Raw genomic sequence first — 14,642 nt, 5'->3', positions numbered from 1 at the left:
TTGCCGCCGGGAATATAGTATTCGCCTGCCTAGAATTACAGCCGGGTCAAACTCGTTTCGCAAAATAATTAGCGCATGCTTGGCACTTCCGCCGGGTCAAATATGAGTCATTAAATGACTCCCGCCTCCTGGTGGTAGAGGGCGCTAGTGATCCTTCTTGCGACTTCCAGTACTGCAGAAGACCGGTGCTGCAGAAGAAGACAACAAGCAGCAAGCCTGAGCAGCGATCGTTTGCTTGCACTTTTAACATGGAGGATTACATATCTAAAATAAAACAGTTTTCTAAACTGGACTTTCAATCGAAGCAGGAGGTAATAATTAAAGGAATATCGCCAGAGACTTTTAAAACTGAAGAAAGATAAGGAAGACTGCATTTGATCAGAAGCAGCTGCAGATGGACATCATTTATAAGTAAAGGTAAGACCATAATAACGTTTTTTTTTTGTTAAATGTGCTTTTCATGATAAGGTAAGCGCCGGAGTGAGAAGAGGTTTTAAAATAATTAGCGCATGCTTGCCCATCCCGCATGCTTTTGGTAAGCGCAGGAGTGAGAAGAGGTTTTAAATTAATTAGCGCCCCGGCGGCTATTCAAGGAAATACGGTATATTGTGTAGTAGCCATATAAAAACATCAAAGTTTTCTTTGACAAAAAGCGCATGAAACCAACAAAATAATTATTCCAGCATAAAATGGACAGATATATCTGAAGTTGATCTCGTAACTTAAGTGTTGAAAGTAAAAGAAAAACCTAATGAAAATGTATCACTTTATGAGTGGGGCACCTTTTGGATCCCAAATATATTTAGTGATTTTTTATTTATCTTTTCACTGTGATGACTCAAAAATATGAAATGATTAAAAATCAATGGTGTCCTGCATTATTGATGTTTTAGGGCTCTAATTACTAAATACTGCATATTTCAGTTTTACTATAAAAAAACTAAGTTGTTTTTGACAGAAAAGCCATAAAACATTTTTTTTATTTGTATTACTTTATATCAACTTGAAATTGATATAGAGATTTACTGTAAGCGTTAAATAATTTAAAAAAAAAGATAATCAGACTCATTTTTTACATTTTAATGACTGAGACCCCTTATGGTCCCCGGGACCCCTAAAGGTAAAATAAATAAAAAATCCATATATTTTGTTATGGTTTGAAAATGAAAAATATCAAAATGGCCCCCACATGCTTTAATTTTTCCATGTGCGGCCCTCAGTGGAAAAAGTTTGGACACCCCTGCTTTAATGCATGTGAATGTGTGACTATTAAAAAAAATACAAAAGTTTGGACACACCTTCTCATTCAATGCGTTTTCTTTGTTTTCATGACTATTTACATTGTAGATTGTCACTGAAGCCATCAAAAATATGACACCTGTGAAGTGAAAACCAGTTCAGGTGACTACCTCTTGAAGCTCATGGAGAGAATGCCAAGAGTGTGCAAAGCAGTAATCGGAGCAAAGGGTGGATATTTTGAAGAAACTAGAATTATAAAACATGTTTTCAGTTATTTCACCTTTTTCCAGTGACAATCTACAATGTAAATAGTCATGAAAATAAAGAAAACATATTGAATGAGAAGGTGTGTCCAAACTTAAGTAGTGAAAGTCCAGTCCATAGTGGATCTAGCATAATAGTGTGAGAGTCCAGTCCATAGTGGATCTAACATAATAGTGAGAGTCCAGTCCATAGTGGCTCTAACATACCGGTAATAGTATGAGAGTCCAGTCCATAGTGGATCTAACATAATAGTGTGAGAGTCCAGTCCATAGTGGATCTAACATAATAGTGTGAGAGTCCAGTCCATAGTGGATCTAACATAATAGTGTGAGAGTCCAGTCCATAGTGGATCTAACATAATAGTGTGAGAGTCCAGTCCGTAGTGGATCTAACATAATAGTGTGAGAGTCCAGTCCATAGTGGATCTAACATAATAGTGTGAGAGTCCAGTCCATAGTGGATCTAACATAATAGTGTGAGAGTCCTGTCCATAGTGGATCTAACATAATAGTGAGAGAGTCCAGTCCATAGTGGATCTAACATAATATTGTGAGAGTCCTGTCCATAGTGGATCTAACATAATAGTGAGAGTCCAGTCCATAGTGGATCTAACATAATAGTGTGAGAGTCCTGTCCATAGTGGATCTAACATAATAGTGAGAGTCCAGTCCATAGTGGATCTAACATAATAGTGTGAGAGTCCAGTCCATAGTGGATCTAACATAATAGTGTGAGAGTCCTGTCCATAGTGGATCTAACATAATAGTGAGAGAGTCCAGTCCATAGTGGATCTAACATAATAGTGTGAGAGTCCAGTCCATAGTGGATCTAACATAATAGTGAGAGTCCAGTCCATAGTGGATCTAACATAATAGTGAGAGTCCAGTCCATAGTGGATCTAACATAATAGTGTGAGAGTCCTGTCCATAGTGGATCTAACATAATAGTGAGAGTCCAGTCCATAGTGGATCTAACATAATAGTGTAAAAGTCCAGTCCATAGTGGATCTAACATAATAGTGTGAGAGTCCAGTCCATAGTGGATCTAACATAATAGTGTGAGAGTCCTGTCCATAGTGGATCTAACATAATAGTGTGAGAGTCCAGTCCATAGTGGATCTAACATAATAGTGTGAGAGTCCAGTCCGTAGTGGATCTAACATAATAGTGTGAGAGTCCAGTCCATAGTGGATCTAACATAATAGTGTGAGAGTCCAGTCCATAGTGGATCTAACATAATAGTGTGAGAGTCCAGTCCATAGTGGATCTAACATAATAGTATGAGAGTCCAGTCCATAGTGGATCTAACATAATAGTGTGAGAGTCCAGTCCATAGTGGATCTAACATAATAGTGTGAGAGTCCAGTCCATAGTGGATCTAACATAATAGTGTGAGAGTCCAGTCCATAGTGGATCTAACATAATAGTGTGAGAGTCCAGTCCGTAGTGGATCTAACATAATAGTGTGAGAGTCCAGTCCATAGTGGATCTAACATAATAGTGTGAGAGTACAGTCCATAGTGGATCTAACATGATAGTGTGAGAGTCCAGTCCATAGTGGATCTAACATAATAGTGTGAGAGTCCAGTCCATAGTGGATCTAACATAATAGTGTGGGAGTCTAGTCCATAGTGGATCGAACATAATAGTGTGAGAGTCCAGTCCATAGTGGATCTAACATAATAGTGTGAGAGTCTAGTCCATAGTGGATCTAACATAATAGTGTGAGAGTCCTGTCCATAGTGGATCTAACATAATAGTGAGAGTCCAGTCCATAGTGGATCTAACATAATAGTGTAAAAGTCCAGTCCATAGTGGATCTAACATAATAGTGTGAGAGTCCAGTCCATAGTGGATCTAACATAATAGTGTGAGAGTCCTGTCCATAGTGGATCTAACATAATAGTGAGAGAGTCCAGTCCATAGTGGATCTAACATAATAGTGTGAGAGTCCAGTCCATAGTGGATCTAACATAATAGTGTGAGAGTCCAGTCCATAGTGGATCTAACATAATAGTGAGAGTCCAGTCCATAGTGGATCTAACATAATAGTGAGAGTCCAGTCCATAGTGGATCTAACATAATAGTGTGAGAGTCCTGTCCATAGTGGATCTAACATAATAGTGAGAGTCCAGTCCATAGTGGATCTAACATAATAGTGTAAAAGTCCAGTCCATAGTGGATCTAACATAATAGTGTGAGAGTCCAGTCCATAGTGGATCTAACATAATAGTGTGAGAGTCCTGTCCATAGTGGATCTAACATAATAGTGAGAGAGTCCAGTCCATAGTGGATCTAACATAATAGTGTGAGAGTCCAGTCCATAGTGGATCTAACATAATAGTGTGGGAGTCTAGTCCATAGTGGATCGAACATAATAGTGTGAGAGTCCAGTCCATAGTGGATCTAACATAATAGTGTGAGAGTCTAGTCCATAGTGGATCTAACATAATAGTGTGAGAGTCCTGTCCATAGTGGATCTAACATAATAGTGAGAGTCCAGTCCATAGTGGATCTAACATAATAGTGTGAGAGTCCAGTCCATAGTGGATCTAACATAATAGTGTGAGAGTCCTGTCCATAGTGGATCTAACATAATAGTGAGAGTCCAGTCCATAGTGGATCTAACATAATAGTGTGAGAGTCCAGTCCATAGTGGATCTAACATAATAGTGTGAGAGTCCAGTCCATAGTGGATCTAACATAATAGTGTGAGAGTCCTGTCCATAGTGGATCTAACATAATAGTGAGAGAGTCCAGTCCATAGTGGATCTAACATAATAGTGTGAGAGTCCAGTCCATAGTGGATCTAACATAATAGTGTGAGAGTCCAGTCCATAGTGGATCTAACATAATAGTGAGAGTCCAGTCCATAGTGGATCTAACATAATAGTGAGAGTCCAGTCCATAGTGGATCTAACATAATAGTGTGAGAGTCCTGTCCATAGTGGATCTAACATAATAGTGAGAGTCCAGTCCATAGTGGATCTAACATAATAGTGTAAAAGTCCAGTCCATAGTGGATCTAACATAATAGTGTGAGAGTCCAGTCCATAGTGGATCTAACATAATAGTGTGAGAGTCCTGTCCATAGTGGATCTAACATAATAGTGAGAGTCCAGTCCATAGTGGATCTAACATAATAGTGTGAGAGTCCTGTCCATAGTGGATCTAACATAATAGTGAGAGAGTCCAGTCCATAGTGGATCTAACATAATAGTGTGAGAGTCCAGTCCATAGTGAATCTAACATAATAGTGTGAGAGTCCAGTCCATAGTGGATCTAACATAATAGTGAGAGTCCAGTCCATAGTGGATCTAACATAATAGTGAGAGTCCAGTCCATAGTGGATCTAACATAATAGTGAGAGTCCAGTCCATAGTGGATCTAACATAATAGTGTGAGAGTCCTGTCCATAGTGGATCTAACATAATAGTGAGAGTCCAGTCCATAGTGGATCTAACATAATAGTGAGAGTCCAGTCCATAGTGGATCTAACATAATAGTGTGAGTCCAGTCCATAGTGGATCTAACATAATAGTGAGAGTCCAGTCCATAGTGGATCTAACATAATAGTGAGAGTCCAGTCCATAGTGGATCTAACATAATAGTGTGAGTCCAGTCCATAGTGGATCTAACATAATAGTGTGAGTCCAGTCCATAGTGGATCCAACATAATAGTGAGAGTCCAGTCCATAGTGGATCTAACATAATAGTGCGAGAGTCCTGTCCATAGTGGATCTAACATAATAGTGAGAGTCCAGTCCATAGTGGGACCAGCAGGAGATCATCTTGAGTGGAGACAGGTCAGCAGTGCAGAGACGTCCCCAACTGATGCACAGATGAGTGGTCCACCCCGGGTCCCCACCTTGGACAGCTAGCGCCTCACCTGTGCCCCCTCTCTCCCCAATGTTTCCTGGGTTTTCCCTGAGGTCTCTTACTGGTCAAATGTGCCCCAAACATCTCCCCAGGGAGGCGTCCAGGGGACATCCTGACCAGATGCCCAAACCACCTCATGTGGAGGAGCAGTGGCTTTACTCTGAGCTCCTCACCCTTTCTCTGAAGGAGAGCCCTCCACCCCACGTACGGAAACAAGGCAACTTGAGTAAATTGAGTGCTTTGCCTTCCGGCTCAGCTCCTTCTTCACTACCACGGATCAATACAATATCAGCATCTTTGCTAATGTGTGGTGATGGAAATGAGCCTCATCCTTAACTCATCTTCTTCTTCTTGCTCCCATGTCAGTACCAGAAGGAGAACCAGCCCAGACTGCCCTTGTGTTCCGACCACTTCAGGCAGCCCCTCAACATGTACTGTGTCCAGGACCGCCAACTCATCTGTGGCCTGTGTCTGACTGTGGGCCGCCACAAGAACCACCTCATTGACGACCTGCAGGCCGCCTTCATCAGGGAGAAGCAGGCCCCCGCAGTCCTGCTGGCCAGACTCTCTGACAAGACCTGGGACATGGTCAGTCCACTCACATACACTAAGACAAGACCTGGGACACGGTCAGTCCACTCACATACACTATGACAAGACCTGGGACACAGTCAGTCCACTCACATACACTCTGACAAGACCTGGGACACGGTCAGTCCACTCACATACAGTCTGACAAGACCTGGGACATGGTCAGTCCACTCACATACACTATGACAAGACCTGGGACACAGTCAGTCCACTCACATACACTCTGACAAGACCTGGGACACGGTCAGTCCACTCACATACAGTCTGACAAGACCTGGGACACGGTCAGTCCACTCACATACAGTCTGACAAGACCTGGGACACAGTCAGTCCACTCACATACACTATGACAAGACCTGGGACACAGTCAGTCCACTCACATACAGTCTGACAAGACCTGGGACACAGTCAGTCCACTCACATACACTATGACAAGACCTGGGACACAGTCAGTCCACTCACATACACTCTGACAAGACCTGGGACACAGTCAGTCCACTCACATACACTCTGACAAGACCTGGGACACAGTCAGTCCACTCACATACACTCTGACAAGACCTGGGACATGGTCAGTCCACTCACATACACTATGACAAGACCTGGGACACAGTCAGTCCACTCACATACACTATGACAAGACCTGGGACACAGTCAGTCCACTCACATACACTATGACAAGGCCTGGGACACAGTCAGTCCACTCACATACACTCTGACAAGGCCTGGGACACAGTCAGTCCACTCACATACACTATGACAAGACCTGGGACACAGTCAGTCCACTCACATACACTATGACAAGACCTGGGACATGGTCAGTCCACTCACATACACTACGACAAGACCTGGGACATGGTCAGTCCACTCACATACACTACAACAAGACCTGGGACATGGTCAGTCCACTCACATACACTAAGACAAGACCTGGGACACAGTCAGTCCACTCACATACACTCTGACAAGACCTGGGACACAGTCAGTCCACTCACATACACTCTGACAAGACCTGGGACATGGTCAGTCCACTCACATACACTATGACAAGACCTGGGACACAGTCAGTCCACTCACATACACTCTGACAAGACCTGGGACAAGGTCAGTCCACTCACATACACTATGACAAGACCTGGGACATGGTCAGTCCACTCACATACACTATGACAAGACCTGGGACACAGTCAGTCCACTCACATACACTATGACAAGACCTGGTACACAGTCAGTCCACTCACATACACTCTGACAAGACCTGGGACACAGTCAGTCCACTCACATACACTATGACAAGACCTGGGACACAGTCAGTCCACTCACATACACTCTGACAAGACCTGGGACACAGTCAGTCCACTCACATACACTCTGACAAGACCTGGGACATGGTCAGTCCACTCACATACACTATGACAAGACCTGGGACACAGTCAGTCCACTCACATACACTCTGACAAGACCTGGGACACAGTCAGTCCACTCACATACACTCTGACAAGACCTGGGACACAGTCAGTCCACTCACATACACTATGACAAGACCTGGGACACAGTCAGTCCACTCACATACACTCTGACAAGACCTGGGACACAGTCAGTCCACTCACATACACTCTGACAAGACCTGGGACACAGTCAGTCCACTCACATACACTATGACAAGACCTGGGACATGGTCAGTCCACTCACATACACTATGACAAGACCTGGGACACAGTCAGTCCACTCACATACACTCTGACAAGACCTGGGACACAGTCAGTCCACTCACATACACTATGACAAGACCTGGGACACAGTCAGTCCACTCACATACACTCTGACAAGACCTGGGACACAGTCAGTCCACTCACATACACTATGACAAGACCTGGGACACAGTCAGACCACTCACATACACTATGACAAGACCTGGGACATGGTCAGTCCACTCACATACACTCTGACAAGACCTGGGACACAGTCAGTCCACTCACATACACTCTGACAAGACCTATGTTGTGTGTCACATACACTATGACAAGACCTGGGACACAGTCAGTCCACTCACATACACTATGACAAGACCTGGGACACAGTCAGTCCACTCACATACACTCTGACAAGACCTGGGACACAGTCAGTCCACTCACATACACTATGACAAGACCTGGGACACAGTCAGTCCACTCACATACACTATGACAAGACCTGGGACATGGTCAGTCCACTCACATACACTCTGACAAGACCTGGGACACAGTCAGTCCACTCACATACACTCTGACAAGACCTATGTTGTGTGTCACATACACTATGACAAGACCTGGGACACAGTCAGTCCACTCACATACACTATGACAAGACCTGGGACACAGTCAGTCCACTCACATACACTATGACAAGACCTGGGACACAGTCAGTCCACTCACATACACTATGACAAGACCTGGGACACAGTCAGTCCACTCACATACACTCTGACAAGACCTGGGACACAGTCAGTCCACTCACATACACTATGACAAGACCTGGGACACAGTCAGTCCACTCACATACACTATGACAAGACCTGGGACACAGTCAGTCCACTCACATACACTCTGACAAGACCTGGGACACAGTCAGTCCACTCACATACACTATGACAAGACCTGGGACACAGTCAGTCCACTCACATACACTATGACAAGACCTGGGACACAGTCAGTCCACTCACATACACTATGACAAGACCTGGGACACAGTCAGTCCACTCACATACACTATGACAAGACCTGGGACACAGTCAGTCCACTCACATACACTATGACAAGACCTGGGACACAGTCAGTCCACTCACATACACTATGACAAGACCTGGGACACAGTCAGTCCACTCACATACACTCTGACAAGACCTGGGACACAGTCAGTCCACTCACATACACTATGACAAGACCTGGGACACAGTCAGTCCACTCACATACACTATGACAAGACCTGGGACATGGTCAGTCCACTCACATACACTCTGACAAGACCTGGGACACAGTCAGTCCACTCACATACACTCTGACAAGACCTATGTTATGTGTCACATACACTATGTTGTGTGTCACATGTGTTGTGTGTCACATACACTATGTTGTGTGTCACATACACTATGTTGTGTGTCACATGTGTTGTGTGTCACATACACTATGTTGTGTGTCACATGTGTTGTGTGTCACATGTGTTGTGTGTCACATGTGTTGTGTGTCACATACACTATGTTGTGTGTCACATGTGTTGTGTGTCACTTACACTGTTGTGTGTCACATGTGTTGTGTGTCACATGTGTTGTGTGTCACATACACTATGTTGTGTGTCACATACACTATGTTGTGTGTTACATGTGTTGTGTGTCACTTACACTGTTGTGTGTCACATGTGTTGTGTGTCACATGTGGTGTGTGTCACATACACTATGTTGTGTGTCACATGTGTTGTGTGTCACTTACACTGTTGTGTGTCACATGTGTTGTGTGTCACATGTGTTGTGTGTCACATACACTATGTTGTGTGTCACATACACTATGTTGTGTGTCACATGTGTTGTGTGTCACTTACACTGTTGTGTGTCACATGTGTTGTGTGTCACATGTGGTGTGTGTCACATACACTATGTTGTGTGTCACATGTGTTGTGTGTCACATACACTATGTTGTGTGTCACATGTCAGTGTTTCCCCCAGAAAATGTGTTAGTTAAGGTGGTGTCTGTCCAGGGTGAAGTGGGTGGGTGGGTGTAAGGAACAGCGTAACTCAGCCTGTCGCCACCATCACGTCTCCACCTCGTCGCTGCCACCACAGCCTGGGGGGGCAATAGACTACAGACTGTGGTGAAGTAGGCCGGCTTCATCGCGTGAAGAAACCTACAATTTTTGGTTGTGTTTTCCGCTCCATGCAGATATACTATATATATATATATATATTTACATACTTTGTCCGTGAAGTAAAAACAATACACAAAACAGTCCTAGTTACCTGAGATACTATATGTCAATTAGGACTTACTAAGTCAATATTTTGACTTACTCATTTACAAAGTCAAAATAATGACTTACTAAGTCAAATTAATGACTTACTGTAAGTAAGCGTGTGCAAAAAAAAGAGTTAAAAGTGAGGCCCCATGCTGACATGTTCAACTCATCATGCTTCATTCATGACAGCATTTGGGAAGCCTGTAGTTGATTTATTATGTAAATGTTATAATTTTATCAACATGTGACAGCAGTGACCCTGCCACTCTAAACTAGGCTGCTGCATTACTAATGAGGTTTAAAGGCCTACTGAAAGGATTTTTATTTATTTAAACGGGAATAGCAGATCCATTCTATGTGTCATACTTGATCATTTCGCGATATTGCCATATTTTTGCTGAAAGGATTTAGTAGAGAAAATCGACGATAAAGTTCGCAACTTTTGGTCGCTGATAAAAAAAAAGCCTTGCCCCTACCGGAAGTAGCGTGACGTCACAAGCGGTAGTGCTGCTCACAATTCCCCGTTGTTTACAATGGAGCGAGAGAGATTCGGACCGAGAAAGCGACAATTACCCCATTAATTTGAGCAAGGATGAAAGATTTGTGGATGAGGAACGTTAGAGTGACGGACTAGAATGCAGTTCAAGAGATATCTTTTTTCGCTCTGACCGTAACTTAGGTACAAGCTGGCTCATTGGAATCCACACTCTCTCCTTTTTCTATTGTGGATCACGGATTTGTATTTTAAACCACCTGGGATACTATATCCTCTTGAAAATGAGAGTCGAGAAGGCGAAATGGACATTCACAGTGACTTTTATCTCCACGACAATACATCGACGAAGCTCTTTAGCATGAGCTAACGTGATAGCATCTGTCTCAAATGCAGATAGAAACAAAATAAATAAATCCCTGACTGGAAGGATAGACAGAAGATCAACAATACTACTATCAGGAGACACCGAACCAAACACTGGACATGTAAATACACGGTTAATGTGTATTCGACGCCTGTCGAAGCCTGGCAATGCTGTTGCTAACGACGCTAACTTAACAACGGGACCTCGTCAGAGCTATGATAAAAACATTAGCACTCCACCTACGCCAGCCTGCCCTCATCAACACCCGTGCTCACCTGCGTTCCAGCGATCGACGATGCGGTCGGCAGCCCGGAGACGTAGGAAGTCAAGGTGAGTTCGCCGCTAGCGCGTCTGCTATCCAACAAAGTCCTCCTTGTTGTGTTGCTGCAGCCAGCCGCTAATACACCGATCCCACCTACAACTTTCTTCTTTGCAGTCTCCATTGTTCATTAAACAAATTGCAAAAGATTCACCAACACAGATGTCCAGAATACTGTGGGATTTTGTCAAAGATAATAGAGCTCTGTGTATTGTGTCCAAAAGGGTCCAAACACTTCCGTGGATCTCGTGACGTCACGCGCATACGTCATCCTCCAAAGGAGTTTTCAACCGGAAGTTTAGCGGGAAATGTAAAATGTCACTTTATAAGTTAACCCGGCCGTATTGGCATGTGTTGCAATGTTAAGATTTCATCATTGATATATAAACTATCAGACTGCGTGGTCGCTAGTAGTGGCTTTCAGTAGGCCTTTAATGTAACTATAGCTGAAGAAATAGTACAATAGCAATAGGAGAGACTATTCATCCCTGAACACCATAGAGTTCATGTAGGCTTTATGATGCACTTACATTATTATATCAACTATCAGAGACGGAAACTCTTCATTTTACATAATGTCCTTTTTTGCTGCTTCAACACAGAAAAAGGTCAAGTGAAATAACTTAGTTGTTAACTGTAGGGCAATAATGTTTGTGTTTCTCTCAGACAGACACACACACGCCGCACAGTGAGCTAACGTTACGCTAAAAGCTAATTAGCCTTCACCTCAAGGACTGCGAGTGAGCTGAGCTGTCGCTTATACAAACATATTTCTAGAAGGTCAACGGGCTCATAGAGATGTTACTACTAGTTGACTGGGAGGTGTTTAGTATCATTTACACTATGTTGTGTGTCAGATGTGTGGTGTGGGGGAGCAGCTGGAGAAGGAGAAGGCGAGGTGTGAGAGTGTGGTGAGGAAAGACCGGCAGGAAGTCACACAGTTCTTTCACAACTTGGAGGTGGTTCTGGCCAGGAAGAGGCAGTCCTACCTGGAGGTTCTGGACACTACCTGTGCGGAGGTGACCCGGGCCTACGACCCACTCATCCACCGCGTCAAGGAGCTGCAGGTACACTATGTTAGTTTGTGTGTCATACACTTGTAAAGAACATCATGTCATGTCTGTTTGGACTTTACAATACTTTCTATTACTCTTATTTTAGTATGATGTAGTGATTGGAGCACATACTTGTTGCTCACTAAAAACATTCATGAAGTTTGCTTCTTTTATGAATTTATTGTGTATATATATATATATATATATATATATATATATATATATATATATATATATATATATATATATATATATATATATATATATATTAGGGCTGCAACTAACAATTAATTTGATAATCGATTAATCTGTCGATTATTACTTCGATTAATCGATTAATAATCGGATAAAAGAGACAAACTACATTTCTATCCTCTCCAGTATTTTATTGGGAAAAAAACAGCATACTGGCACCATACTTATTTTGATTATTGTTTGTAAATGTTGCAGTTTATAAATAAAGGTTTAGTAAAAAAAATTAAAATTATTTTTATTTATTTTTAATTAAAAAAATAAATAATTTAAAAAAGCCTCTGCGCATAGCACAGATCCAACGAATCGATGACTAAATTAATTGGCAACTATTTTTATAATCGATTAATTGTTGCAGCACCAATATATATAATATATTCCTAGTGTGTATATCTACTTTGTAATAAGTGCACAGTTACAGTTTATGCCAAAAGTGACACACAAAAGTGCACTTTGTAAGTGTGTAAATTACTGCATGGAGGCTAGAACACACTTCTAGAACACTTTAGTGCAGGGGTGTCCAAAGTGCGGCCCGGGGGCCATTTGCGGCCCACGGGTAATATTTTAACGGCCCCGTGGCACATTCTAAAAATACAATTAAAAAAAATAAAAAACATAAAAAGTGGTATAAAAGAGCAAACAGGTGAAATGTAACAATAAAATGTTGCAATGTTGACTCTAATAACACAAAGCTGCCATGCAGACTGTTTCCTTCTTTAAAACATAATAATGAATCAAAATCAATGTCATTATGAATTATTGACCTATTCAAGGCTCCAATTACGTCACATTAAATATTCCACTTTGAGACATTTTGGGGGAAAATGTTGCATATTTTGTGTTTGCCATATAAAAAACTAAGCTGTTTTTTTTTAACAAGGGCCTAAAACGAACAAACAAAAAACATAAACAACAATAAAAGTTCTAATTGACAGATGGATCTGAAGTTGATCTTGAGACTATTGTGGTAAAAGTTTTTTTTAAAAATGATTTATTTTTTAATACTTTACTGAGCAGGAACCTTTTGGATCAACCAATAATATTAGTGGGACTTTATTTTTATTTATTTTTTTAAGTGTCATTGCTCAAAATATAATAATGAATCAATGTTGTTATGAGTTATGCTATGAGCTCCAATTATTATATAATCTCAAATATTCCACTTTAAAATGTTATTGGGGGAAAATATTGCATATTTTGTGTTTTTCCCATAAAAAAAAACAGGGTTTTCTTTGACAAAAAGAGCATACAGCGTAAATCTTTAAAAAATAACTTTATATTGACAGATCAGTGTTTCCCATAAACTGCCAAGATATCTGTGGCGGTGGGGGCGTGGTCACCATGACATCATCGAGTAATTTGCATAATTTACTACAATGATATGATTTTCTCTAAAAAGGCTCAAAATATGTATACTTACTAATTAATAATAACAGTTTTGTTTTAAACGTCCATCCATCCATCCATTTTACAATATAATTACAACACTTTATGTACATATTTATATACAGATTTGAACAATAAGTTATTCACTGAAATATATTTATTAATTGTGGTTCTTACAAAAAATATATCTTATAAAAATATAAAAGCTAAAATGTCTCAAAGCTCTGCCCCTTTAATTAGTGCATACTAAATAATTTAACTTTAGCCTACTACTACAACCATATTATTTACCAGCAACATAAAGCGAAACAGAGGCAGAGGTGTCCTGCCACAGTCAGTAACAAATAAACAGAAAACAGTAGTGGTGGTAGACATCAAACATCTGATCCACTGAACACAGAGCTCCAAAAATCTTGATCCTACACTTCTCTTTTGTAAAGTAAATGTGAACATCCTATATGGGCATCTACATCAACTATATGATTTGCCTGAGAAGCTGGACAGGACAAATAATTTAAATTTTTTTTAAAAAAATCTATTTGTGGCGGCCTTAATTCTTTCGTGGCGGGCCGCCACAAATAAATGAATGTGTGGGAAACACTGCAGATAGACCTAATGTTGATCTGGAGATTTAAACCTTGGATAATAATAATAATACTAAATAATGACACATTTGTACCTAAACCCTTTGGGGTCCCCAGGATCAAGCTTGAGTGGAGGCCTAAATGTATATTTTTTATACATATATTGTATTGGTTTTTAAAATAAAAAATATCAAAATGGCCCCCGCTTGCTTTGATATTTCAATGTGCGG

The 14,642-nt window shown here is 41.4% G+C and overlaps 1 protein-coding gene across 6 annotated transcripts in view; it reads left to right on the top strand.

Annotated features, from left to right (window-relative positions):
- Window positions 1-14,642, top strand: part of trim59 (tripartite motif containing 59) — a 31,532-nt gene that overhangs the window by 15,292 nt on the left and 1,598 nt on the right. For 5 of the 6 annotated variants that reach the window (XM_062062006.1, XM_062062011.1, XM_062062012.1 and 2 more), the window contains exons 3-4: window positions 5,748-5,969; window positions 11,993-12,202. In XM_062062006.1, the coding sequence (XP_061917990.1) occupies window positions 5,748-5,969; window positions 11,993-12,202 (432 nt within the window). The remainder of the gene's footprint in view (window positions 1-5,747; window positions 5,970-11,992; window positions 12,203-14,642) is intronic. The other variant, XM_062062008.1, reaches the window with a different exon arrangement.

Source organism: Entelurus aequoreus, linkage group LG10 (genome assembly GCF_033978785.1).
Source record: "Entelurus aequoreus isolate RoL-2023_Sb linkage group LG10, RoL_Eaeq_v1.1, whole genome shotgun sequence".
Classification (NCBI taxonomy): Eukaryota; Metazoa; Chordata; class Actinopteri; order Syngnathiformes; family Syngnathidae; genus Entelurus; species Entelurus aequoreus.
This window is presented reverse-complemented; position numbering and strand designations above follow the sequence as displayed.